Raw genomic sequence first — 24,486 nt, 5'->3', positions numbered from 1 at the left:
TAAGGTCATTTTAAACACTGGGTACTAAGTTTATGCTTCTACAGACAAACGCAGCCAACTCAGCAACACTGGGTAGGCATTAATTAATTATTTCTCATATAATTTGGAACAGTCCTTCCTCAAAAAGGAGTAAAATGCCCAGAGGAATTTAAAGTAGTATTTTGCCTACATAAAACAAGCCTGATGAACCATCGCCTTCAAAGCCTTCAAGTTCCCAGAAAATAACATTTCTATCTGTATTTAAGTGAAGTGAGAAATTTTCAGACCTTTAGTTTTCTAATAGTTGTATATTTGAGAAATGTTTCTTTCCACTGTGAGCTCCTAAGAATTGCAAAAACAGCACACAGGCACGCACACCTGTAGAATCTGCAGATTAAAAAACGCCATGCAAATACCACTTTTGCCTCAAAAGCCAACAGTCTCACAGCCAGTGTTTGGAGTACAAAACTTCCACTCCTATTTTCACATTTTTTAAAGGAACTGTTGTGCTAAATTGTAACTGTTATTTACTAAGAACTGATTAGTTTGTGGATAAATGAGGAAAACAAAACTGCTGTTCATCTGGCAAGTTCCTCTGGGTCTCCTGTCATTGCCTGTTTCCATGTACACCATCAACTGAACTGGTACAGACATGCCTGATGAACATTTACAATTTTGCCTTCTGATCCCTGGTCTTCATGCTGTATTCATTTCCTCTAGGCACCAATTATATGAGGCAATGAATATATGATTAATCTGTTCTTTCAAATATTTTGTTCTTTTTATGTAGAAAATACAGTAATTCTGCTTAAAAGTTCTAACTTTCACATCAACATTTGTTGTTCAAGTAACTGCAGTGGCATTTTTTGACTTCACTGTCTCCAAGCTCCTTTATTAAGAATACAGAAAAAATACAATGTTTTTTCTATTAATTGCTTGTGGCCATGTAATTTTTTAAGCACTTTAATGTAAGTGATCTTTAATATTCTTCATAAGGAGTTAACTTTCTGAGCCTAAAACTACACCCTTTTTGTTTGACCATTAATGTGTGTTCATGAACTTGACAGTTTATTAGCTGTTGGCAATGCAATTACGCTGTGTCTATTCAGCTGAAATTTTGTTAAGTGCTGGTTTACATAACGCTGTTTATTTGATCTTATTTCTTTATCTTTCTAGAACAGATGGAGAGGCATTTGAAAGTAAAAAAAAGAAAGAGGAAAATGTCTGCTTAACATAGTATTTTCCAGATGTCATTTAACAAGAAGAAAACATTTACTGTTAGGGCTGATTTTCATGCCTCAACAAATTGCAAACGCAACTAAATAGTATTTGTCTGGAGAACAAGCAAATATTTATGATAACAGAATCTTTACAAACAGTGACATTTGAATTACAGGAAACGGAATTACACATTTCTCTCACATGTTTGTGTGAGAGACTTCAGGTGGACTTCTTACTGTCTACAGAACTCGGTATCTGAGTTGAACTTTTAACTTAAAAAACTCTGCACATCTATTTCACATGAAAATAGAGACCTGTTTCTTACACAAAACATTTTACCTGTTTCAACCTGAATGCCAAGTTAGAGATCAATGAACAATGAGGTGCATGTCTTGAAAATATTCAAATATATTTCCAGATATTCTAGCATACTAACACTTCATATTAGTTTATTTCAGCTGATCACGTGGTCATTTAAAATCTGTAATACGTTATGGATCCTCTTAAAAGCAACTTCTGTTGTTTCCTTCATTTAAAAAATGTTTGCTTTTATCAGTGTAATTAAATGAAGGAACTTTGTGTATTATTTCAGACTGAGCTTTTTCCAGTTTTCAAATGAGCCTACTGAATACAGAGATACAGTAACTTAAACTAATGAGGACATATACTAATTAGTGTGCTTGGATTTTAAAGCAATTTTTTAACTTTAAACATAGCTAAGTGTGATATTAACAAATAGCTCTACTTAATAGCCCACAATTTATATTAAGGCACCTGATTACTCCGAGGGAAAAATTTTCCAAAGTTACTGCAACTATGCCACCTTTAGGCACACAAGATAACAGTGCTGATTAGTCACATTAATTTCATTAATTAAAGCGCTTCCTGAGGTTGAATGGGGTACTTGGAGCTGCTGAAAGAGCATTATATTATGTAATATGGTATTTTCAAAGCATACAATGCATTGCTATGATTATCAAAGCAGATAATTATTCACCAAGCTGGGAGAAGTTAAATCTAGTTCCAGAAGGTGATGTTATGCTGGATCCGGATGAAAATGGAGAATTGCCAGCAGTATCCTGAAGTCCTCCTGCTGAATGTGACCGTAGCCATTCTTTTGCTTCTTCTTGGCTACGAAGTTGGGTGGAAGGAGTATACCTGCAGAAAACAGTTATTTCAAAATTAACTTTGACAATTAGTTCAAAAACAAAGCAAACAAACAAAAACAACAACGTGAAATGTCACAAAACTTGGGGAGGGGGAGAGGGAAAGAAAGATGAGAAAACTTACATATACAATTTTAGGATTAACACAAAACAAAAATACAACTCTGAATTAAGGAGCTGTTCCAAGCCTAATTCATTCCACCTGTTTGCAAAAAAAGATTACTCCTTTCCTACAGCTTCAGTAGTAACCAAACTAGCAGCAAACAAAAAGCACAGATAGAAGTTGTGTAGCGCAGTACTGCAGAATAAACTATAGTGTGTGTTACCAGCTATGTCTGAAAAACAAAACCATAGCTTGGAAATCCTTCCCTTTCCTTAGGCTATGCCAAAATTCTATCACTAATTTATTATTTTGGTGCACCTCTAAGCTTAGATGACTTTTCATCATGTTACAATCAAATTCAAGTCAACAAAGCCATTATCTGATTTTTAAACAAGTTGGGACCCAATAATTTGTATTACACAGGCATTAATGGAAGGTGTATGTCATTTAGGTCAAAACTAAATAGCAATAAATAATCATAAAGGAGACTATATTCAGCCTTTTCTGAAGGTAAAAAAAAATACTGGAAATTTTAACCACGCCAACATCAATGGCAAAACACCCACTAGCTTCACCTTAACCCAAGTTTTAAATCTGCTTTTGTACATGCCAGAAAAATAGGTAGGTTACCACAGGCGTCACGTGAAATGCCTGGAAGGATACAGGTATCAACAGGGAGAGCGCAATGGAAACACTTGATTCAAAACAGGGAGAAAAACAGAACTTGCTAACTGACAAAGACACTGTCTGCTGATGGATTTCAGTGTCCATGTTATGCTATGCCACCGACTTCTGAAAAATATTTGTGTGACTATCTCTCCTTCCAAAAATCAAGCACTTGGAGCCTATTACTTATAATGCAGTCAGTTGATATTATCTATTTGATTAGATTCTGTTCAACTGAAGGCTACACAGTAAGATATTATTTCTAAGAGTGTTTTAAATCAGTATGAATGCTACAATAACTAACAAAAAAATTAAAGCTATTTTTAAAAATAGGATTTTAATTCTTCCCCTTATGCCTCAATACTTAAGCAACTGCCACTGACTGAGGACTATTTGCATCTCTTAAACTTCACACAAATATCAGTTTATTAAGGAAAGGGCTTTAAACAGTCATTTTACTTTAACACACTAATGGAATTTTTTTTTGCAGCACTAATACCTACCTCTTCAGCACTCAAATGTTTCAGTCTTAAAAGAGAGCCTTTATTTCTTAGACATACTTGACAACCACACAAACATTTTACAGAAAATTCCATTTTAAGAGAGGCTTTTAGTACTCAGCTTCATGGGATAAAGCTGCTATGAAGAACAATGTGTAAAGCACAGAATAAATTGCAACTGCCATTTCAAGGCATCAACTCAGTGATCCCAAAAGCTGCATAAAGCAATTCTGAAGTTGCAATTTTAAAAAATTGTCTGATATCTCCTCTACATTCTCTAACACTAAGTGTTTTAATAAAAAGACCTAATGTTGATAAAATCTTGTCAGAATTACTTGTATCAAAGGTTTAAAATTTTCAGTGCTACTTTTCATATCATTAAAATCAATCTTAGGGATGCACAAAATGTGTTAGGCAATGATTGCCAGAAGTCTGTTTGGGTAATTTTTTTCTTCTTTTCTAGAAGAGTAGAAATTATCTCTGAGACACCTGCATGTTTAAGTATTCAGAAGCAAATAAGGTTTTTTTGTTTTGTTTTGTTTTAATGAACATGTCCTATCTCATCCTAAGAAGGTCAGGACAACATTGAAAATCTCTTCTATTTCTATATCAACACCTAGGTTCCCAGGGGTGAAATAATCTCATGTCATTTCATGTAATAGCCACAAAAGGTGCAAAATTATCGTTTCCAAGACAAGCCCAGCAATGGTTTATGAGATGCTTTTCAGCAATTCAGCCAGCAAAGCCACAATTCTTGCTCAAGCGGAGAAGCCACTGAATGAAAAAAGCACAGTGGTAAATGCCCTCCATTGAGGATTACAGAAAAAAAAAAAGAAAAAGAAATAAAAAAAAAAAGATTAAGAGAAAAAGAGAAAGAAAGATGGAAAAGAAGAAAATAAAGATTGTTGCCACCTCTTGCAAACGCTGCGACCATCACCACCAGCCACAACAGAAACACAACAAACTCCAAAGCCACAACAAAAGCTGTTGAACTGTGTGGAAACACCAATACCTGAGTCCCTTCTTAGGCAAAGTGTTCCTATCAAGATGTGGGTCGCTGCAGAAAAGTTAAAAGAAAAGAACTTCAGAGAAGAACAAAAGGGAAGGATTAAGATCAGGATGAAGAAAAAAGTTCAAACATCTGCATCACCTTTTCAGAAGAAAAAGTGCTGGGGCCTTCCTACAGAGACATGCAGAAACCTCCTTACCCACAGGTGGATTTTCACAAACATGCAGCTGACACCATGCTAGCGAAGCTCATTTGCTCACAAAGTGATTTGCCATTTCTCTTGTCAACAACGAACCGTGTGTCAAACCTATGCTTAAAAATACACGTCAGCAGGCATGGGGCAGATTATTTGTGAAAACTGATGAGAATCTGCAATTGAGAACCACCTTCCTGCCATTTTGTTCAACGGGCACCGTGCCGGGAACAGAGCTGGTGACTCTTCCACGGCTGCGCTGTGCCAGCGACCAAGCACAGACTGTTTCAGTTTTCAAAGCTTAAATGCCATTAGCGAAGTGAAACGAATCTATCAGCCAGCCAAACCCCAAACATTTAAGTTTGCGGTTTTACAACTGATGATTTTGTAAATGAGCAGAGCCTGTTAATTTGTTTTTAAAGAAAATACCTGCATGCTTAAATGCAGTAACTTAATGACGATCTATATAGCTAAGTTACAGTTGATTTCCAGTGTGGGATTGACCAAAATTACAACAGAGAGCAAAAGTGAACTAGAATGTTTAGACACAGGTATTTTTTTTTTCCAGATTTTACATTCATTTTTACGTGGACGGATGTGCCCAAGTTCCCACAAAACACTCACAAAGCAAACTGCAATAAAGGACTGACGACACTGAATGACGCTGGGACTTCACAACAAAAGTGACAAGCCTGAAACGCAGTGGAAAAAGCAGCATGCCAGAGGAATGCTGAAATGCTAGTGAGAGTTTAGATTGGTAGAAAAAAATTGCAAGATTTTCAAATTGCCTTTGGCAAAGAAATGAGCAAACGTGGAAAAAAAAAAAAAAAAAAGGAAAGAAAAACTAAAACCAAAAACCAAAAGATGTTCCCAGTCTCAAAAGCAACAACAAAAACATGCCAACTCTGCCATATGCCGTTCCCCAGATTTAGGTAGGTAAATGGGGTATTTGAGTGGACTCTCACTGGCATGTCTTTGTGTCAGTTCACACCTGAACAACGAACACAGCAGAGGACTCAACTGAGCATGATCTTTCACAAAACAATTTGCGTCACCGAGATGGGCAACAACACCTACAGCCTTGTGCGTTCTACTGTCCTGAGACACCATTACCTGTCCTGTCTCCTGGGCAAAGTATTTCTGCAGAATTTGGGACTAGCAGCAGGGGAGGAAAGAGGGCTAGAAGAACCAGTCCAACAAGACAGAAAACAAGAGAAGGAATATTAGAATGAAAGGAGGAGAAAACAGAAAGGAGTTACAATAAAACGCAAATATAGAAACCCAAACCACCCAAACATTACATTCAGCAGTAATTTTCTCCATTAAGATGCTAATACAGTAATTTTGCTACCTAACTAAACAATTACATGCTGGGATACAGCTGATTTCCAATGCTTGCAGTGGCACTACCTTCTACAGAGGCCACTCAAAGAGCACGGGCTGCAATTCACTGTCTGTTTTAACCAGATGATAGCTCAACATGCCTTTAACACAGCTCAGACACTGGAAAAGCAGTCCTTCTCCCTACTCCCTGGTCAGTCTGCTCCCAGCTCTTACTCTGTGTCCACACAAGTATCTATGAGTTGGGGAACTGGTCAGTCTGAAATACAATTCAGGTCATCATTTTTCAGTTGGATCCATCTCCCACTTGACTTCTTTAAAGCATTCACACAAAAGCCTGTACTGAAATATTGTAGAGGGCAATTGGAGATGGGCCAGGGCAGCAACGAGAGGCAGAGAAGGGATCAAGTAACTAGGGAGACAGACTTCTCTTCAGCATGGACTCCAATTGAAAACTGGAGTCGTCTTTTCATAAGCCATTATCACCATCACAGCACTCATGCACTGGTAGCCCAGATTCAGCCTTCATCAAATGTTACGACCAAGAAGTTTAATGAGAAATTGTTGGCTTCTCAAATGAAAATAGTAATAAGGCTTTTTTTGAATGTCCCTATCAGATCAACTAACAGGTGATTTTTGAAAGGATAATGTACTATGCACAACTCATGTATTATCTACAATTTTAGGTACAGTAGCAAGAAAAAGTTGCAATGTTGGTTACCTCAGCAGATGAAAAATCCCACCTGAACACATCCTCTTGCTCTGAACTGGGCTCCTTGCCTGGAATGGTTTCCTTGTCTCTTCTAGTAATATCACTCAATATTATCTTATAAGAAGCACAACTTGAATTACGACTACACTCTTTGCTACTGCTGGCAGGACTTCACTCACACCAAAGATATATACAAGGATATGGAAACAAGAGAAAAAACTACTAACCTTTCAGACAATGTAGTCTTAACACTGTTGGTTCGGACAAAGGGAGTCAGAGAATCATCTTTAGAGGCTGAAATCAAGCCAGTGGAGGAGTTATGGCTCAGCCCACCTCCACTGCTCAGAGAGATATCAATGGATTCACAGCTGGTATGAAGACTGCTGACAGACTGATATCCAATGCCATCCTTGCTAACAGCAGAAGAACTACTTGCGTTGGTACCCCATGTTAAACTGTTGGAAGGAGCTGAATGTGCTGAACTGGGACTAGAAGCTAGTGGAGATTGGTTCATATCTGTGGTTTTACTATACAGAGGACTGCTGCCCCCACTGCTTAGCATACCACTGCCAGATGGTGAATCAAGATTACCCTGCTGGTTCATGGTAGCATGAGGATTGGAGATGACTACTGAATTTTTCATATTTTCTGCTGTTGTGATGGGAACTTGCTTATTAGGTTTTCCACCAAAAAGTCTGAAAAAAAAAGAGACAACGTGAAAAATACATAAAATGGAATACTAAATGCAATAATATTTTGTTTCTAAGCCCTATATATTAATTTCAGAAAACCAACATGATGTAAATGATCCTAGATTGGACATCCCAAAACAGTGCTTCTATTTCTGCCATTTAGCTCCTTTAACGCCTTCAGACTCTCAGTTTTCCTCACCCATATCTATATGGATTTGCTCTTTTCATGTCAACAGTGTGCACACTGGGGAAGAAATCTTTCAAAGCATGTGTCTACTCAACTGTCTGCAGAAAAAAGGACTATAGTATCTCTAGCCAAGAGCCCCTAAAAACATAGGTGGGTATGCACCCAGCAGGACTTCCTCTGCTTTCAAGCACGCTCAGGTCGCCTGCATACCACACGCACACCAAGCCAGTCTGTCCAACGCTTCCAGGCTGTGCAATGCAGCCAGGCCCTCTTCAGCACAAGAGCAGTAAGCCCAGAGATGCTGAGAACCACTATATTTACCGCACGTGTGCTACCTGCAGCTTCATGCACCTGTGCAAAACGCCTACAACATCGCTGCTGGATTGCTGCTGTTGCATGCTTGCTGCAATGCACTTGGACAACTCTGGTGGCTCAGGATAAGGTGCACATCTAAATCTACCTCATGTCCAGCACTGCTCAAACATCTGTGCCATGAACCACTCAGCACCTGACCTAGAGGGAGCAATGTGGATTCATAATCCAGCACAGATCTGGCAAACTGTGTTCACCTGCACCCCACATCACACCTCATTGATCAGCAGACCCTATCTTAGATGAGCAAAAAGACCTCAAATGACAAAGCCCATTCTTACAGGGGCTTAGAGATATTTAGAGTTCATGTCATTAGAGTGAATATGAAGAAAAATGTCCAACCATACTGTACTGATACATGTATATGGCCTTCAGTAACAATACCAGCTTAGGGTATCCTTCCTGCTCCTGTGCCATTGCATACCACCTCTTCAACTGCATCGGGGAACCGAGACTTACAGATAGGATCCTAAAGCTTTTTTTTTTTTTTTTTTAATACAAAAACAAAACCACCCATGCTACATATTTACAAACTGTACGCAATGCCATCTTCCCCCAACTGTTTCACAGCGCCTCTAATGCAACTGAAAGGATGGTGCACCGTGGCACAAACAGAAACGCTTTGCTGCCAAAGGCAGAGTATTGCTGAACCACAGCCTTATAACAAATACTGTCAAAAGAGGATGTGGTCTGATGAGCATTCCTTCAGTTCAGGAAAAAAGCCAACCCAGCAAGACAATCACATCAATACAGAGATTAATTCTGGAAGGAAATACCCTTCCAAGGGAGGACATTTGTTTTCTCCTTTCTACTGTTACTGACAAGAGACTGGCAGATCTGAGCTGACTCCTAGGTCACGCACGTCTCCCATGAACAGAAAGGCAGTGTATTACATGTTCCAAAGCACAAATGCCCAATTTAATAATAAAATGCATCAAGATAGAAAATGATTTACGAGAAATGATGTATTCATAATACTTGAGCTAAAGGGAATGCTGAGAGGACACAGTGAAGGTCTCACAGCAGAATTACAGAATTTCACTGTTTATGACAACGCAGCAGTCATATATGTTTGGAGACTTGCAGGCAAGTCTGTATCATCACAAAGGTATGGTTTCTGATTTATTGCAACCTCAACCATTCTGTGATTGTGTGATTCTGTGTAATATTTTAAAAATTACATACAAAAAATTATATTTGCAACTCATCTCAACTGAACATAAAATAATGCTCAAAATCTTCTTAATTGTCATTCTGGAAATCAGTAACAAATGGGAGAGATTAAATTCAACTCTGATGCATATGTCTCTTTATTTAGGCAGCCTGGTAAAAATTCAAGAACAAAATTCTAAATCAAACGAGGGAACAGTGAAATTCAGCCTCAGTGTCTTCTCTTTGAAGTTGCATGTATTTCTAACGTTCTATTTCAATTATATGGCTAGCAATATGGCTTTCTAGCAATCACAAAAAATCTGTAATCAAATTTCCAGATTAATGCACCTGAGGCATGCAACCACTGAAAACCTGCATTTGTCATGGGGTATACCTTAGAAATCAAAGGTCTATTTGAGTTTTTCATTTTAAGTAGTCATTAATGAAGGTCACATGTTCTAAAGGACATGGTTTATCTAATGACGATCAAGAACAAAGTAAATGAATTATATTGAATTATTCACACAAATGCTCTTCCAATAAAACCACTCATCTAAAAAGAAACAGTTTACAACTCTAAAGCTTTAAGGCTTTAGTCTAAGCTGCCATCACAGCCATTATGCTTGCACTGGTGCTTCAGATGGAATGTGGCTTTATCACATCACTGCAAGCAGGATGATGTAGCATAACTGTATGGGTATTATGGTGTCAAGACAAAATGAAATGCAAAACACTGCAACTTGAAACAGACAAGCTACTCAATGCCAAATTAAATTGAAAAATAATATTAACAGAACCTTTCACCAGTATCAAGACTTGGATGCACATTGCATCAACAAAGGAATTCCTGCCCAACTCAATATTGATGTTAAAATAACAAAGGGGATTTTGGTGGAGAAATAGAAGACAAGTAAGATTTCTGTTTAAAAAACACTACTGAGATAAGAAAATTCAACCCAGCTTAGACAGGAAACTTTACTTAGGGTTCTTCTGTGTAGCTGAATAACCTAATGTTATGAGTCTCTCAACACAGTGGCCTAATCCCTTTGGGTTAGGCATGTGAATCTCCGTGTGGTAGGTCAAATTACACTTTTAGAGCGAAAATTTGAACTAACTCTTCTGTTGTCAATTTTAATTTGATCCACCATTGGAGTTTTTCCAAGTTTGTTACATACATACTGGTGCAAGAATTCTTCAGTAACCTTCACATAAGAAAGTATTTATTCCTGTGAAATCTATATGGATAATGCCTTCAGGTACATTTTTTTTTATAACAGAATTGTATCACAATTGCCAAACTTTCTGATAGACAGGTGTTGTTTTTTGTTGTTTGGTTTTTTTTTCCAAATGTTAAATCCTTGCTGCTATCTCGAAGTTTGGAGTATTTACAACACTGGCCAACCTGTTTATGTGATATTAAATTTGAATACAAAGACCTTGATGTAGGACGCTAAAGAGTAGGTGCTCCACAAAACACAGCCAGACCTGGCTCGAAGATTCCTGATCATTCAGCTCCAACTAACATCATTTCACAATCAATGAACTTATTGCCTACCTGCGCAAAGTGGGAGAGGCCACATCGGGGTACTTGGCTCCTTGCTGGTGAGAACTTTGAGCTCCACTAGAAGCAGTCTGTGATGCAGGGTTCACTTTAACAGAATTACATGAGGCCACGCTTTCGTTGTCAGACGAAATCCCTTTCTCTTTATCAGTCTGATTGACTAATCCTGGCAGAGAGCTTCCAAGAATTACCTTGGCAGGCTCTCTCATTTTAGGGACAGGCAACCCAGCCGACTTGCTGCTTACGTTGGAGTCTATGCTACTTGTACTAGATCTATTCCCAGCTCCACTTCTGCTACTGGATTTACTAGGCCGGGGCAAACTACGATATTGAAGATTAGTTCGGGCACTAAGTGCTAGGTAGCCATCATCCTGGTTCTGTGAGCCATCAACACTAGTCTTACGACCAGCGGTCCTACCCATGAGTCCGGATGACTTTGGGATTTTTCCCAGGGTAGCTGATCTACTGGTGATAGTTGCCCCACTGGCAGTGATTATAGTCATGCCTACAGCTGACCCGCTCTGTTTCTTAAATCCAAATGTATTAGCATTAGCAGCAGTTGTTCTAGAGTTACTTGTGGGAAGCTTTTTGGATTCATCACCACTGCTGCGTCCTGCATCTGATGGGGAACGTTTAACATGTCCAGCTTTAGGAGATAGTCTACCCTTTTCTGATACCTTGGCGTCATCAGTTTTCCCTACAAAAATAGAAAAAGAATTCTAATATTTAATGACTTGAAAACATCAAGCAAATGATGAAACTCAAAGCAGCATGAAAAGCAAAAGCGTGTTAGCCACAAGAGTGTGGTTAAAAGTTATGATCTAGTCTGCACTGAACTTAAATGCCACTCTTGTGAGTTATACATGCAGACTTGCCAGAGAAAGTATGTGGTGTGTTTGCCCTTGAGAATATGAAAAACAGAACAGTCTTATGTAATAGTGACAGATAAGAAAAAAAAAATGTAGCCCTCTGTAGCTACCACAGATTGATCCCTTTTAATCATCAGAAAGAAGTTGTATTAGGCCATCAGGAAAATTTTCCTAAAAGGCATTTTTCAAGAAAGTTAAGTATCTGACCTCAACTTTTTCAGGTACAGTTGTGTACACAATCAAACAAGAGGTATTAACTTGTATTACTTGACTGTTTAAATTCAATCGATTTCCATTTAGACATATGCAAATGCTAAAATCACTTAAACATTTATAAGAAAATCTGGAACTAAATATTGTTGAGTGTAAATAAACATGCTGATTTAGTACAGGAGAAAAAACTCTCCTCAACCACATACACTGTATGTTCTTGAAGTTAACTGTGACTCCAAGAGCTAAAATTACATTATTTATATTTCACATGGCAATACTATGCCCAGTAAACAGCTTGGCTTATGATTAGGGTTGTCACAAAAACAAGTTTCACAGCGTCCTACTACATAATATTCATTTTAAAATGAACAGAAATAGAAATGCAGACGTACAAGCTGTTGTGTATTTTAAAACAATACCTAAAAATAAAGACAGAATTACCTGAAGTTCAGGTTCTGCCTGTGTAAAGTATTTAAACTGTTTTCATACTGATCACACTTTTTGGCTTGTTTATCTCTTACACCTTTTCTCACCTGTTCCAGGTGTCTTTAATGTGCCTGAGGTGGTAGAAGGTTTAGTCCTTGGTGTGGTAATGCCAACCTGAGCTGACATGCCCCGTCGCCAGGAACCCGTCTGTGAAATAACAGTGTTCTTCCTACCAGAAGTGCTTTTATCAGATTCATCAGACACATCAGAGGGATTCCTCCTCCATTTAGATCCTGGCTCCATTTTTATGCCACTGTCAGATCCTCCATCTGACTTCTTGACTTCATCACTGGACCATAAGGAATTCCGCTCAACCTGGGAATGCTTTTCTGCATCAGTCTAGGACAAATAACGAACTGTATTAGAACCTTCATAGCAAACCTTTCTTTTAAGCAGCTTCATAGATGAGAACCATTAAACCGATAAATAAACTCAGCAGTCATCTCTAAGTACCAATCAACCTGACATGTCCTTGATAAAGAAATGCCACAGTAAGAAATGAACCCCAGAAGTGGCATATTTTTTCCAATACACTAGGGAAAAGAAAAACAAAAAACATACAAGCCACACCCGACAAAATAAAGCAAAAAATGGAAAAAAGCACTTGATTTATAAAGGATATATTCAGCTCCTTGCCATTTATAATCCTCCGTCTCAAATTTCCCAGGAACCTTTTTAGTGCAATGCCAAAAAATCATTTCAAACCTGTGCAGCTAGCTTTTCCTTGTTCTTTCTGCTTTCCTATCTCTTGTCTGACAATCTGATCTCCAGAGCATGATGAGGCAGCTTTTTGAAAAGATTTGAAGATGTGGAATGTTGTTATTCAAATCTAACCTATTAGGAAGACATCCAAGCTGAAGAAAAATGAATCCCCTACAAATTTCTAACGATACTGAAGTCTGACATGAATACACAAATTACATCATTTTTAAATTCGTATTCAGCTCTTGCAAACTGTTTTTCCATATCCTTTGCACAGACTGATTGTGCAAATGGAGAATTTTGCTAAGATCAATGTCAAATATAGAGTTTTCTTCTTAACAAGCTTTTGACAAAATCTCAGAAGCTCTTAAATAAAATCTGTTACCATATATATGAAATATATTTCACCTACATTAGCTTTACCTATTGCTAATGAATACTATCAAAATTCTCTTTGCAGAATTCTGCTTCTCCTGTCAAATGCTGTTGATCAATTTGGGCAACTTTTGTAACACTACAACTATTTTTGCTCAGGTACAAATGACCAATGTCCATGTTTGACCCTCATCCAGGTAAAACTTTCGTAATGCTCCTCAAGCATGACAGTATCCTGGGAGAGCCTGCCAATTCAGCACTTGATCATGAAGTTCTTGAGTAAGAGCTAAGGGTGTATTTTTGGAAGTTGTCAGGTGTCATCTGTTACTTGCAGTCTCAGTGAAAGACAAGCGTGCTCAGTACCATGCAGTAGGCATATGGTAATAGCACTTGAAAGGAAATTGTCTTAAACACCCAAAACACTGTAAAACTCACAACCTTCTACTCACTTGGGATAAGCAGAAAAGCACAGCACAGGAAAGGATAGGTAATTTATCATGCTTTCAGCAAAATGCTGTTGTTTTATTATTATTATTTTTATTTTAAGTTGCTCAAGTACATTTCAAGTTGTTGATTTTTCTTGCTTACCAGATCGCACCATTAATCTTACAGAATCTAGATGGGGCTGTGGCTTAATTTCTTCTGCTTTCTATTCTAAGTGCTTTTTTAAAAGCCTGAAAAACTAGTCTAGGTGATCAATATGTGAAAGCTAACACACACATCAAAGTGGTCTTCCTTCAATTACATAAAATAAGTTTAGGACCTGAGTTATTTATCTCTATTTATCTATATATAGAGCCATTAGACTAATGAGCATTTCCTGAAGTATGGATTTAGATGCTATTTTTGTGTTGTATTTTCCTCATGTTATTCAAATGTTGTTTCCCTGACTCTCCATTCAAAGAGAGCAACTTAGCATAGTCTTGAATGAAACACTGCTTCCTAACTTTTTGTATGGTTGCCAGATTTTGGGATGGCTACCTTTTTATTCACGAGCATTGGTAGGTTTGCAATAAATTCACGATGTGACCATTTCAATGTCCTGTGTTGCTGTAAAACCCATCATTTCATGCTAACGTCTCTTATGTTTACACAACTTGGAAGAGAGCACAGGCAAGAAATAACAAATAATCATCCAACAAAACCACCCCAACATCATCCCTCGTGTGCTTTAATTAGTATCTTGCTTCAAGTACCTTGTCTGGAACTGCCTATTTACCCCGTATGCATGTGAGAGCAGGAAATACACCTACTCACATTGGTAAAGGGCTTATTCTAGTTTTGGTTGACTATAAAACGTTCCTGCACCTTCTGTTTTCCCAATTCACCTCCCTAAAAACTGCGCAATCTCAACATAGAAAACTGCATTGCAAGAAGTCCTCTCTCTCTCTGCTCTTTTCGGTTTTATTTCATTCAACTCCTACACCCACCTTTTTGCAAACTTTTTTCCTCAGCCTTCAAAATGCTGCACATGTATCCTTGAACCCCTTTGGCCAGAGATGTTTCTGTTTAATTGTAAACCATGAGAACAGCATAAAAAGATGACTAAGGAATCAAAATCAAAACACAGCGAAACCTGGCTTAAAATTTCAGCTGAAACTCCACCTACCTGAGGGCCTGGATTAGGTGAAAGTGGAAATACTGTTTGCTGGAGGACACAGCACAACAGATGTGTAAAATGGGAACAAAGGCTGCCCTCTGACTGAGCTGGGAGGAGCAGTAAACTCTAGCACTTTGAAACGTTTTCACAGAGTTTTGTAAACCTATTAACAAAGCTGTGAACAAATCAAATCCATCTTTGCTTCAATGAAACTAAGAAGTCGTATTGACCCAACCGTTTAAAGATGCTGCTCTTTTCTATTTAAAGGACTTGCTTCCTCTCCTCTCTTCTCCTTCTTCTGATCTTTTCAGTATTACGCGAACAACCTCACTACTGAACCTCTTCATCTCATTTCAGTTGAATAAATTACTTGTAAATGCCCACCAGGTGTTTATTTCTCCTCACTATACGTGTATGATACGGCCTTAATAGCATACAATAAGCAGTGCTGTGTCAAAAGACAAACTCTTCAAGTCTGTGCAATACTAGGGGAAAACATATAGGGCTCCGGAAGCTGAATAGCTAAGGTAGGTGGTTCGGAGTACTTGGCACAATCAGAGCAATACACGCTGATGTGATAATGCAAATTCTGGTTCCCATTTCTAGCTTGTTTGGAACTAACCCAAGGGCATCTTCATAGCATTAAGATCCCAAACATGTATTTGTAGTCCCAAAAGCGGACTACAAATATGAATGTCAATGCAGATGGAGTCACTACCATATTTAGGGCTTCCTTCTCAAAGATGGACGAACTACATCTTCTGGATTTGGGCGTACGCAGCGGCTCTGAGAATCAGTTTCTTAGCAGAGACTTTTTTTTTCTACTGCGATCATGTCCTCTTTGCTGCTGAGATGATTCTGAATAAGTTACTGATTTTATCAGCAGACACTGACATGTTAGGGCTCTCTCCCTTTGATGTGCTTTATTATTTGTCTGAACTCCCGGTTGCACATGTGTTAGCTTCAAGCTCCCTCTTTAATTATCTGAAACCTACCTTCTGTACCACCTCAAAAAGATGCGGTAGCTTAAAAGTTAAGTGCCTACTATTTACGAGAACCTAAGAGGTGGATACCTGAGAAGAAAATTCCACATCCCTTGACAGATGCCTGCCAGTCCTGTGTGGCTGACCACACAGGGGAATGCAAACCTGGGCACAGGCCATCATGCAGCACTACAGGTAAGGCAGAAAAAGCATTTATGTAGCACTTGCTATTGTCATGAGCGGTGAGGACTACTTTAGGCAGCAGAAAATCAACCCTGCAAGCTACATATGCTTCCATTACTCCAAGCTATCTTCATTCCCTTGGTTGACAAGAAGGGGATTTTCTGTTTAAATGAAAAAGTATTTTATGGATACTTTTTGCATTTAATAGTAATACCTAGAATAAATATTTTCAGTCATGGAAACTGACGAGAGAAGCAGGTTCACAGTCGTGAATTAAAAGACTGTAAACAGCATTTGTACATCTTGGCTCCCAGCGCCCTCTCCTAATGACTATCCTCTGTTGTCTGTACAAGCTTCAGCACATTTTCTGCTGCTATGGGTCTGCACTCTCAGGTGCTGTGATAGTTGAGGAAGAGGTGTTCATCAACACAGATTTGGATCTCTTAGAGGTGTTTCCAAGAATCTGATCCATCAGAAGACAGAAGTCAAATGAGTTTCTATTTTTTTCTTAGGCTAAGATTTAGTCACGTCTCCTTCTTCTTCCCCCCTCCACCCCCCAACAGTATTACAATGTTGAGATATTAATAATTGTCAAAAAAGCTTCTTGTTGCCTATGTTACTCTCTCTGTTACAAACTGAAAAACACCCTTACTAGATCTTAACTCCTCTCAACTTGTACAGGACTTGTATTAGCAGTTTCGAGCACACATGAAATCGCTGATACACAACCAGAGGCTAACTGGAAATCTTTAATGTAGGCTCAAATATGCACCATGGCAAGGGAACAAAGAGTAATATATGCTTGCACCACAGTCCTGTAGGCAGAGTAACACTTCACAGCAACCACACTTCTACATTAAAACTGATATTAAAAGCAGATTTCGGGTCCAGTCATGAAAAGGAAAAAGAATAAAAGAGGAAAGAAACAGAAGTGAATGTCATACACCCATCCCTCTCCTCTACTTGCTGCAATGCTAAGTCACTGCGTCCCAGTTGCTTTGACACATGACACTTGAGACTCTGGAGCAGGTGGGTGTACAAAGAACAAAGATAAACTTCTTAATCTTGCACTTCTTCAAATATTTTTTCCTTGGTGGAGGAGGGGTGCTATTTTGAAGGGGGGGGGGGGGAGCAGTTCGTATTATTGCAAATCTCTGTACTATGCAGTCTATTTCTCTATGAAGAGCTGTTGGGTATCTTCACTTGTTTTATACTATTTGGATGTGTGGAGTCTGTACAAAATAAGTAAATGTAGGCTGCAGATAAACATAAATTTATCTTACTATGAAATGCTGCCAAAAAAATAGAAAGCCTGCAGTAACATGCAGCCCTGGAAGTTTAAAATAATATATTTCATTTGCCTAGTACACTTACATTTCCGATGGAAGTGTAAATAATCTTCCAACCTTCTTGTTGCCTTAATTAAATTCTACGAAAAAACATAATACCTTTTTCCAGAGCTAAAAAAAAAAATAATTAAATCCCATCTAATAGTGCATGTTTTCTGTACTGCAGTCCCACTATGAAAGAAAAAAAAATAAATTGTTGCCATAACACCACAGCAGAGATTCCACAGATTCCACACAGAGAGGAAATATTCATAAACACCACATATAAGGTGGTTACTACTGCTTGACATTGTCTTTCCAGTGACACCCACCGTACTGAGGTCTGCGTGTGTTCAATTGTTCAACTATGTAGGGAAAAGGGGAAGGCAATAAAGACACATCCAAAATATTACTGTGAACTAATTTAAGAATCTGTAGCTTGGTTTTGATATTCTGGGAAGTAGCACGGTATTAAGCACTTGTCAAAACAACATTAATTCTTTGCATTTGTACTGGTTTTCTCAGTCAGTTTCCACATTTTTCAGCCAGAGCTGCTGAAAGGCTGTAAAGACAGCTGCAAATAAGATCAAGGTTACTGCTTAGAGGAAGAATATTCATGCATGTAATTATTGTTTTGTCAAGAAATACTATCTGTGAAGAGATGAATAAACAGTTCATCCAGCTTTAAACAATTGTACAGATTACACAGGAAAATGACAAATATCAACATTACTCTTCTAAAACCAAAATCTTACCTGTGCATCTAAGTTTTTCCGAGAAGAGGCAGGTGTGTTGGCATAAGAGCTGATAGAAGAGCTGGTGTTAATGTCATCAGTACTAAGATTATCTATGGTGTCACTGATCCCACTGCTGACAGAGCTGCTGTCATCCCAGCTGCAGAAAACGCATAACAAAAGAAGAAAACATGGGTCAAAAGACAAGACATAATTCAAAAGGAAAATTAGTATTTCTCTAAGCCTTATCCTACTGCTGTTTGCCAAATGAAAACGGCCTGCTCATTTTCATAACTTATCTTCATTGCAAATCAAGTCTAAATTCATACAGCTCATTGACTACAGGGTTGCCACAAAGCCTATTCTTTATCATCATTAAGCTGGTAGCACCAGTGATGTCATTCTTCTTCCTGGCTGAAATGAAAGTTTCTGTCAGTAAGCAAACGTGAAAGTTACCCTCGGAACTATGCCTACAGTCCCCAGGCAGGGAGAAGTGTTGTGGATAGGTGCAGCATTCGCTTGCTAAGCCATAATGCAGAGATAGAATGTAAATGTAAGGAAAAATAATAATAATAATAACAACAACAACAACTATCTTTCAGCGATCTCTTACAACGGGTTCCAACGTGTGCCTTGGATCATACCTGGTAGATCCAACAATCTGGATCTTACCATTTGCAGCATTACCAGTAGCAGAACTTTTTAGAAAACAGACAGCTGTTTGGAGTAACTGAAAGTTTGAAAGAGTGCCTCTGTCATTCAGAAAGCACATAATCCTCCTGAGCTATACAACACATCCTCTGCAAGCAGATACGCTAACGACTTCCTATTTAGGACTACCTTCTTCCACTGTGTGATACCTTCAACATCTAGTAACCAAGAAACACATAAGTAGAATTTTAGGATGCGCAGAATGCCAACAAATATTATATAAATATAAAAATAAATTATATATATGTAACAAATGATCCATGTCTGAAGTGATTTGAATGCTGTAACAGACAAAACCAAAACGATCTAACATCAAGCCAGATGCTCCATGCCTAACATGCCCTTAAAAATAAGCTGCTTAGGAAGAGATTTACAAACTGGCTTACAAGTGCTCCACCTCCAAGAAAAACAAAGCTAGGATTGAAATAATGCCCGGTGAGTAGCTCTGTGAAGATTTCAGTCCACTGATAGATATATACGGCTGGAGGTGCATAAATCCACATTTCATAGCTTGTGTGTGAAGTCTAGCTGCAAGAGCTCATCTCCTGGCCGTTCCCTAGCCATTTATCAGCATGGCCTCAGACTTTGGGAGCTCTATACACTCTTCCTCATCATACTTCCTTTTTGCTTAAAATACTTGTAAATGAAGAGTCTGCAGGTGCAGTTTGCCTGGTAGGAGCCACGGGAAGCCATTCACAAACCGATGAGGCCCTGAGCAACCTGGTCTCGTGGGTGGTGTCTATGGCAGGGGGGTTGGAACTGGATGGGCTTTGAGGTCCCTTCCAACCCGAGCCATTGTATGATATGGAATAAATGCACATAAAACTGAGTTATGTGTTACGTGCCTGAATTATGTAAACAGAAGCAGCAGATGCCAACGATGGGGACTTTAGGAATTGAGGTCTGGTTGCTCACATTTTGTTCTTAGCTCCGTCACTGACACATTGTATGAATTCAAAATGAAAAGCGTTTCATTTTCGTCGCCTTTAAAAAGCACTTAGCTATAGGGGTTCTCTATAGGGGTTCTAATGGCGCTTTAGTAATTTTAATCACTTTTTCTTTACCTGTGAATATTTTATGCTCTCCCATCTCCATAAGGCAGTTCAGGGAATTTAGCAGAGCTCGGCCAGCGGCATGACTTGAGCAACCACAGGAACACCAGTAGCAACAGGGACCTGCTCTGTGTGCCCACAGGAAGGGTTACTGCTTGCAGCTGCTCTTTACTACCACCTTGTTTCAAGTTATGGTCCTCATCAATCTGCCAGCGGGGCCATTTGTGGGAGTTCTCCCCACATCATCTCTGATGAGCCAGCTGGGTAGCTCAGATGGACAGCTTCAATTAGCCTGGCTCATTTGGCCTTCAGGAAATTTGGGAGTACTACACGCACCACTTTGCTGACACAAATCGTAGCCTGCAGCAGGACAGCAGTGCTGGGACAGGGACAGAGGGACAGGCACTGGGATCAGCCCCCAAACCCGTACGGTGCCTGCTGGGGCTCTGCATCACCGAGCATTCAAGCCCCTCTCTTGGTGGAAGTCAGCTCATCCACACTCCTGCCACTTGCGATGGAATTTCAGCAGCATCCCAGTTAGAGGCAGAGCTCCACCTTTACACTAAGATTTTCCAAACTCTATTTGATAACTCCACCAATGCTGACTGGGAAGAAATGTCTGTATTACTGGTGATGCTATCATTTCAAGTTTTTTTTTTTTGTTTTTTTTTTTTCCTAGATTTGCCTCGATCTGGCTATTTTTAAAGAAGAGTATGAAGTAATAAAAAGTTAAAATACAACCCCAAGCACAATTTGAGACTGCTTGCATCTGACCAAGCCAGGTTCTAGGGAAGTTTTATTTATGCTGTTTTTTCCCGCTATCTTTCTCAGGATAACGAGTGATGTGCTGACTATGCAAAGAAATCTGGGGAACCTAAAAGGGGAGGACAACAGATTTATTTTTTTTTTCTCTAGAGTTTAGTGTGGAAAATTTGAAAAATTGGAAAAGTATTGAAGGACTTCTTTAAAGCAGCTTTTATTTTTTTAGAGCTGGCAATTAAATATTTTAAAGTAAAATACTGACATCTATAAAAACTTTCAATTTTTAAAAATGGGTCCTATAGGTGATAGTTACCATTATTTCAAAACCTATAATTTCAGTTCCTTGATTTTGTAAGGTTATAAATAAGGTTTAAGAAGTTATTTTAATAACTATATATAAAAAAGCTGCACATTTTCCAAGTTTTGTGTAGCAACTGTTTCTTTTAGTATTTGTGAACCTATAACAAAATCCTATAATCCTATAATAAAATCAGCACTGCTAATATTTTCCATGTTTAACCATTTAATTTCCTTCTTATAGAGATAGGGCAATGGGGAAAAATTATAATACCATTCCTCTGTGTGGCTCACAGTTTCATCTTTAATACGTAGCAGAATTTTTAATAGTTTTTTTTTTTTCACAGATAGAACGAATGCAACAATTAGTTCCCTTCTGTCTGCTAGCAATACACAACTCAGTCCTCACTTGTACAAAAGTAACCAAATACGCTCTTCAGATATGCAGATCTGCATATGAATATTCAGATATTACAAGATTTCCAATATGGGAGGGGAAAACATTTTTCTTTACCTTCAGAATGTACAGAAACATTACATTTCTAACCATTCACCACTCTTAAACTATCACGGGCCCCGGTTCAACAGTATCTAAAGAATGTGTCTCATGTTAATCATCAGTGGTTTCACTGGTATCAACTGGTCCTACTGACTTCAGTTGGGCAATCTAAGGCATTCTGGAAATATTGAAGCGCCCTTCAGAACTGGCACGTGTGCCTAAGGACAAAGGTAGAAACATGCATCTGAATACATTGATTGCCGTGGCTTCCCCTTAAACAATTGCTGGGCTTTAAATCTTTTATGTTCTGATGGAAGCTATGAACAACTCAAACTTTGATTTTCAAGTTTAATAATCTCTTATTAAATCAAGAAAAGGTCAGCCATTCGGAGGTCCAAAAAGGGACGTCTAGTATTTTGGCTGCTAGAAGCTAAGCAACGCGGCTCTTGTAGGCATGCTGATTACACCAAGAAATGATCCGATGCCCACAGCTGCTTTGACAAGATTAAGATGCTGTCAGCTACAAGCAGCCATCTCAGGTTTAGGTTTATTAAATATCACTTCAGCAGGGGAAGTTAAAGGGGTCAGACTTCAGCTAGAAGGACAATGGGACATGATGGGAGAGGAAAGAACAGCATCTTAAGAAATTTAAAATAATGTTTAAGGACTCTAACCAATTATTAATGCTGTTCTTTTGAGCAGCCATACAGAAGTTATAAATGTAGAATGTAGCATGTAGAATTCACTAACTTCTGTAAGTGAGATCCCAATGCAAGAATCTGGGAGCAACTCTGCTCTTTCAGAAGCAAATAGCATACGATGTACATTACTAAAATGTAATTTTAATTAAAACACATCCACATTTAACGTGCTGTTAATGCGCCATTACGTCAAAAGCTCTTCACCCCAATAATTCTCTCACCCTGTATTTAGGATAACACCAACACAGTGTAGGGTGATTAAAGATGCACTCCACGGGCGCATCTGTATGCAGGTGAAGACTGCTGCTCCACAAGGGGACAGCATCTGTCACCCAGCTGATGCATCGCTATTTCACGTTGCTCTTGAAACAACCTCAAGCCCTCTGCATAAATTAGTTCACTTTTACCTTGATTCAGTGCCTCGATGGTTGAAGCCGAATGAAAAGCAGCGGAATGGGGAACCCAGCAGGCCTCGTAATTACAGCGTGCTTGGCTCCCAGAGCCGTGATAACATCTTTGTAATTTAGCTGGTGCAATTTATGATTTCTGATGTCAGCAAAACTCCACTCAACCATAACCTGAAGCTGGAATGCCTGGGTTTTCCTTTCTCTATTTGGTCAATCACCTGAAACTTTACTTTGATTACAGAAAGCTACATAAAATTTTAAAAGCCTATTGTATAGGGAAATCATACAATCACCCACTTAAAAACCATTACCACTACTGAAAACATATGATGTAAATAGAACAGACAGCTAGTAATGTTAGGTTTTCTTACATGAGAGGCATAGAGAAGTTTTAACCAGTGCCAAACACTGGGCAGGGATGGGGACCACCTGGAGTAACCACTACTCATGTCTCAAGTACAAAGTACCTGTCACCATTGCTGTGAAACTGCCGGTGCCCAGTAAAGGGCAGCCTGCAGTATACGCTCACTGCTCACCTTTGTCAGTTTTAAGTTCTAAACATCTCTCCCAAACACCTCGGACACTGTCTGATGCTTTAAATTTTCCAAATGAAAGTAGTGTATGTGGTAGGTGGTACCTGAGGGTTTCTGACATCCTGACAGCTTTAGCCTAAGAGCAGCTTGAAGGTTTTCCATCACCTTTCTGTGGAAGGCAGAGCCTCATCCTCCTGCTCTCTCCCCATTTTTGCAGTAGAAACGGGTTTTCATTTCATCAGAGATGGTTACCCCAAATACACCAAGCCACCTCCTGCTCCCTAGGAAGCCAAGCATCCTAAGTATCCTCACTTGGAGGGAGTGGGGCTCCGGGGAACGTGAAATGTGCCCTTCCCCTTCCCAGGCTGCTCGCTCTGATGTGACTAACATCGTTGCCAGTACACATCGCCCACATAAAGCACCAGGTCAACTGCTCAAAGCTGCTTTTTGAAACAGGTTTGCAAAGCGGCTAGGCTCAGACTTGTATTTTTCTACAGTCTATCAGCACTTTCCCATCTTGCATAACAATCATCCACGGAATTGGCTCTCTGTCAGCCTGGACAGCACGTGAAACCAGCCAGCAATCCTCAGGACATCCACCCTCACTGCAGAAATCTTCCCCATTTGCAAGTCCAAGGAAGAAGTGTCATTAATTTGTTAGAGGCTGAAAACGCGCCCTTTGCTGCAGATGGGTGTGGATTTTTACTTCTCTGGCTCTTCAGTCAAAACCAAAATTACAATGAGCTGCTGAAAAATACATTTGTCAAAGACAGGGCCTTGGGGCTCTACAATATTTCAACTGGAAACATGGTAATTATGCTCTTCTACCTAAAAATTTAACTATTTATTAGTTGATAGGGGAACAACAGCAACAAAAAGGTCAAGGTGCAAAAGGATTGAAACTTCCCAGCATCTTCAAACAATTAAAAGGAAAAATTAAAATGCCAGAAAAAAATGTAATTACACTATAAAGTGAGATACTAAATACTGCAGTTTCCACTGTTTTCTTCTGGGATTTCCTATAATACTGACATCACCGTGTCAGAAATCCAAAAACCATATAAAGCTTCTTACATGGTTTTCCTTTCAAATTGTTATAAAAGGTGACAAATAAGTGTAAAAGAATGGATGGAAATCTACTCTGAGAGAATTGGATTTAGTTAATGTATTTCACAAGGTTATTAATCACCCACCTTC

At 38.9% G+C, this 24,486-nt stretch overlaps 1 protein-coding gene across 12 annotated transcripts in view; it reads right to left on the bottom strand.

Annotated features, from left to right (window-relative positions):
* Window positions 1-24,486, bottom strand: part of NAV2 (neuron navigator 2) — a 419,946-nt gene that overhangs the window by 36,105 nt on the left and 359,355 nt on the right. For 10 of the 12 annotated variants that reach the window (XM_068684879.1, XM_068684882.1, XM_068684880.1 and 7 more), the window contains 7 exons: window positions 18,349-18,487; window positions 12,470-12,761; window positions 10,849-11,551; window positions 7,118-7,585; window positions 5,951-6,016; window positions 4,648-4,692; window positions 2,198-2,358 (listed from right to left, as the gene is read on the bottom strand). In XM_068684879.1, coding sequence (XP_068540980.1) covers window positions 2,198-2,358; window positions 4,648-4,692; window positions 5,951-6,016; window positions 7,118-7,585; window positions 10,849-11,551; window positions 12,470-12,761; window positions 18,349-18,487 — 1,874 coding nt within the window. The remainder of the gene's footprint in view (window positions 1-2,197; window positions 2,359-4,647; window positions 4,693-5,950; window positions 6,017-7,117; window positions 7,586-10,848; window positions 11,552-12,469; window positions 12,762-18,348; window positions 18,488-24,486) is intronic. The other 2 variants (XM_068684888.1, XM_068684877.1) reach the window with 1 other exon arrangement.

Source organism: Anas acuta, chromosome 5 (genome assembly GCF_963932015.1).
Source record: "Anas acuta chromosome 5, bAnaAcu1.1, whole genome shotgun sequence".
Taxonomy (NCBI): domain Eukaryota; kingdom Metazoa; phylum Chordata; class Aves; order Anseriformes; family Anatidae; genus Anas; species Anas acuta.
The sequence above is the reverse complement of the archived record's forward strand: the minus strand, read 5'-3'. Positions and strand labels throughout refer to the sequence as shown.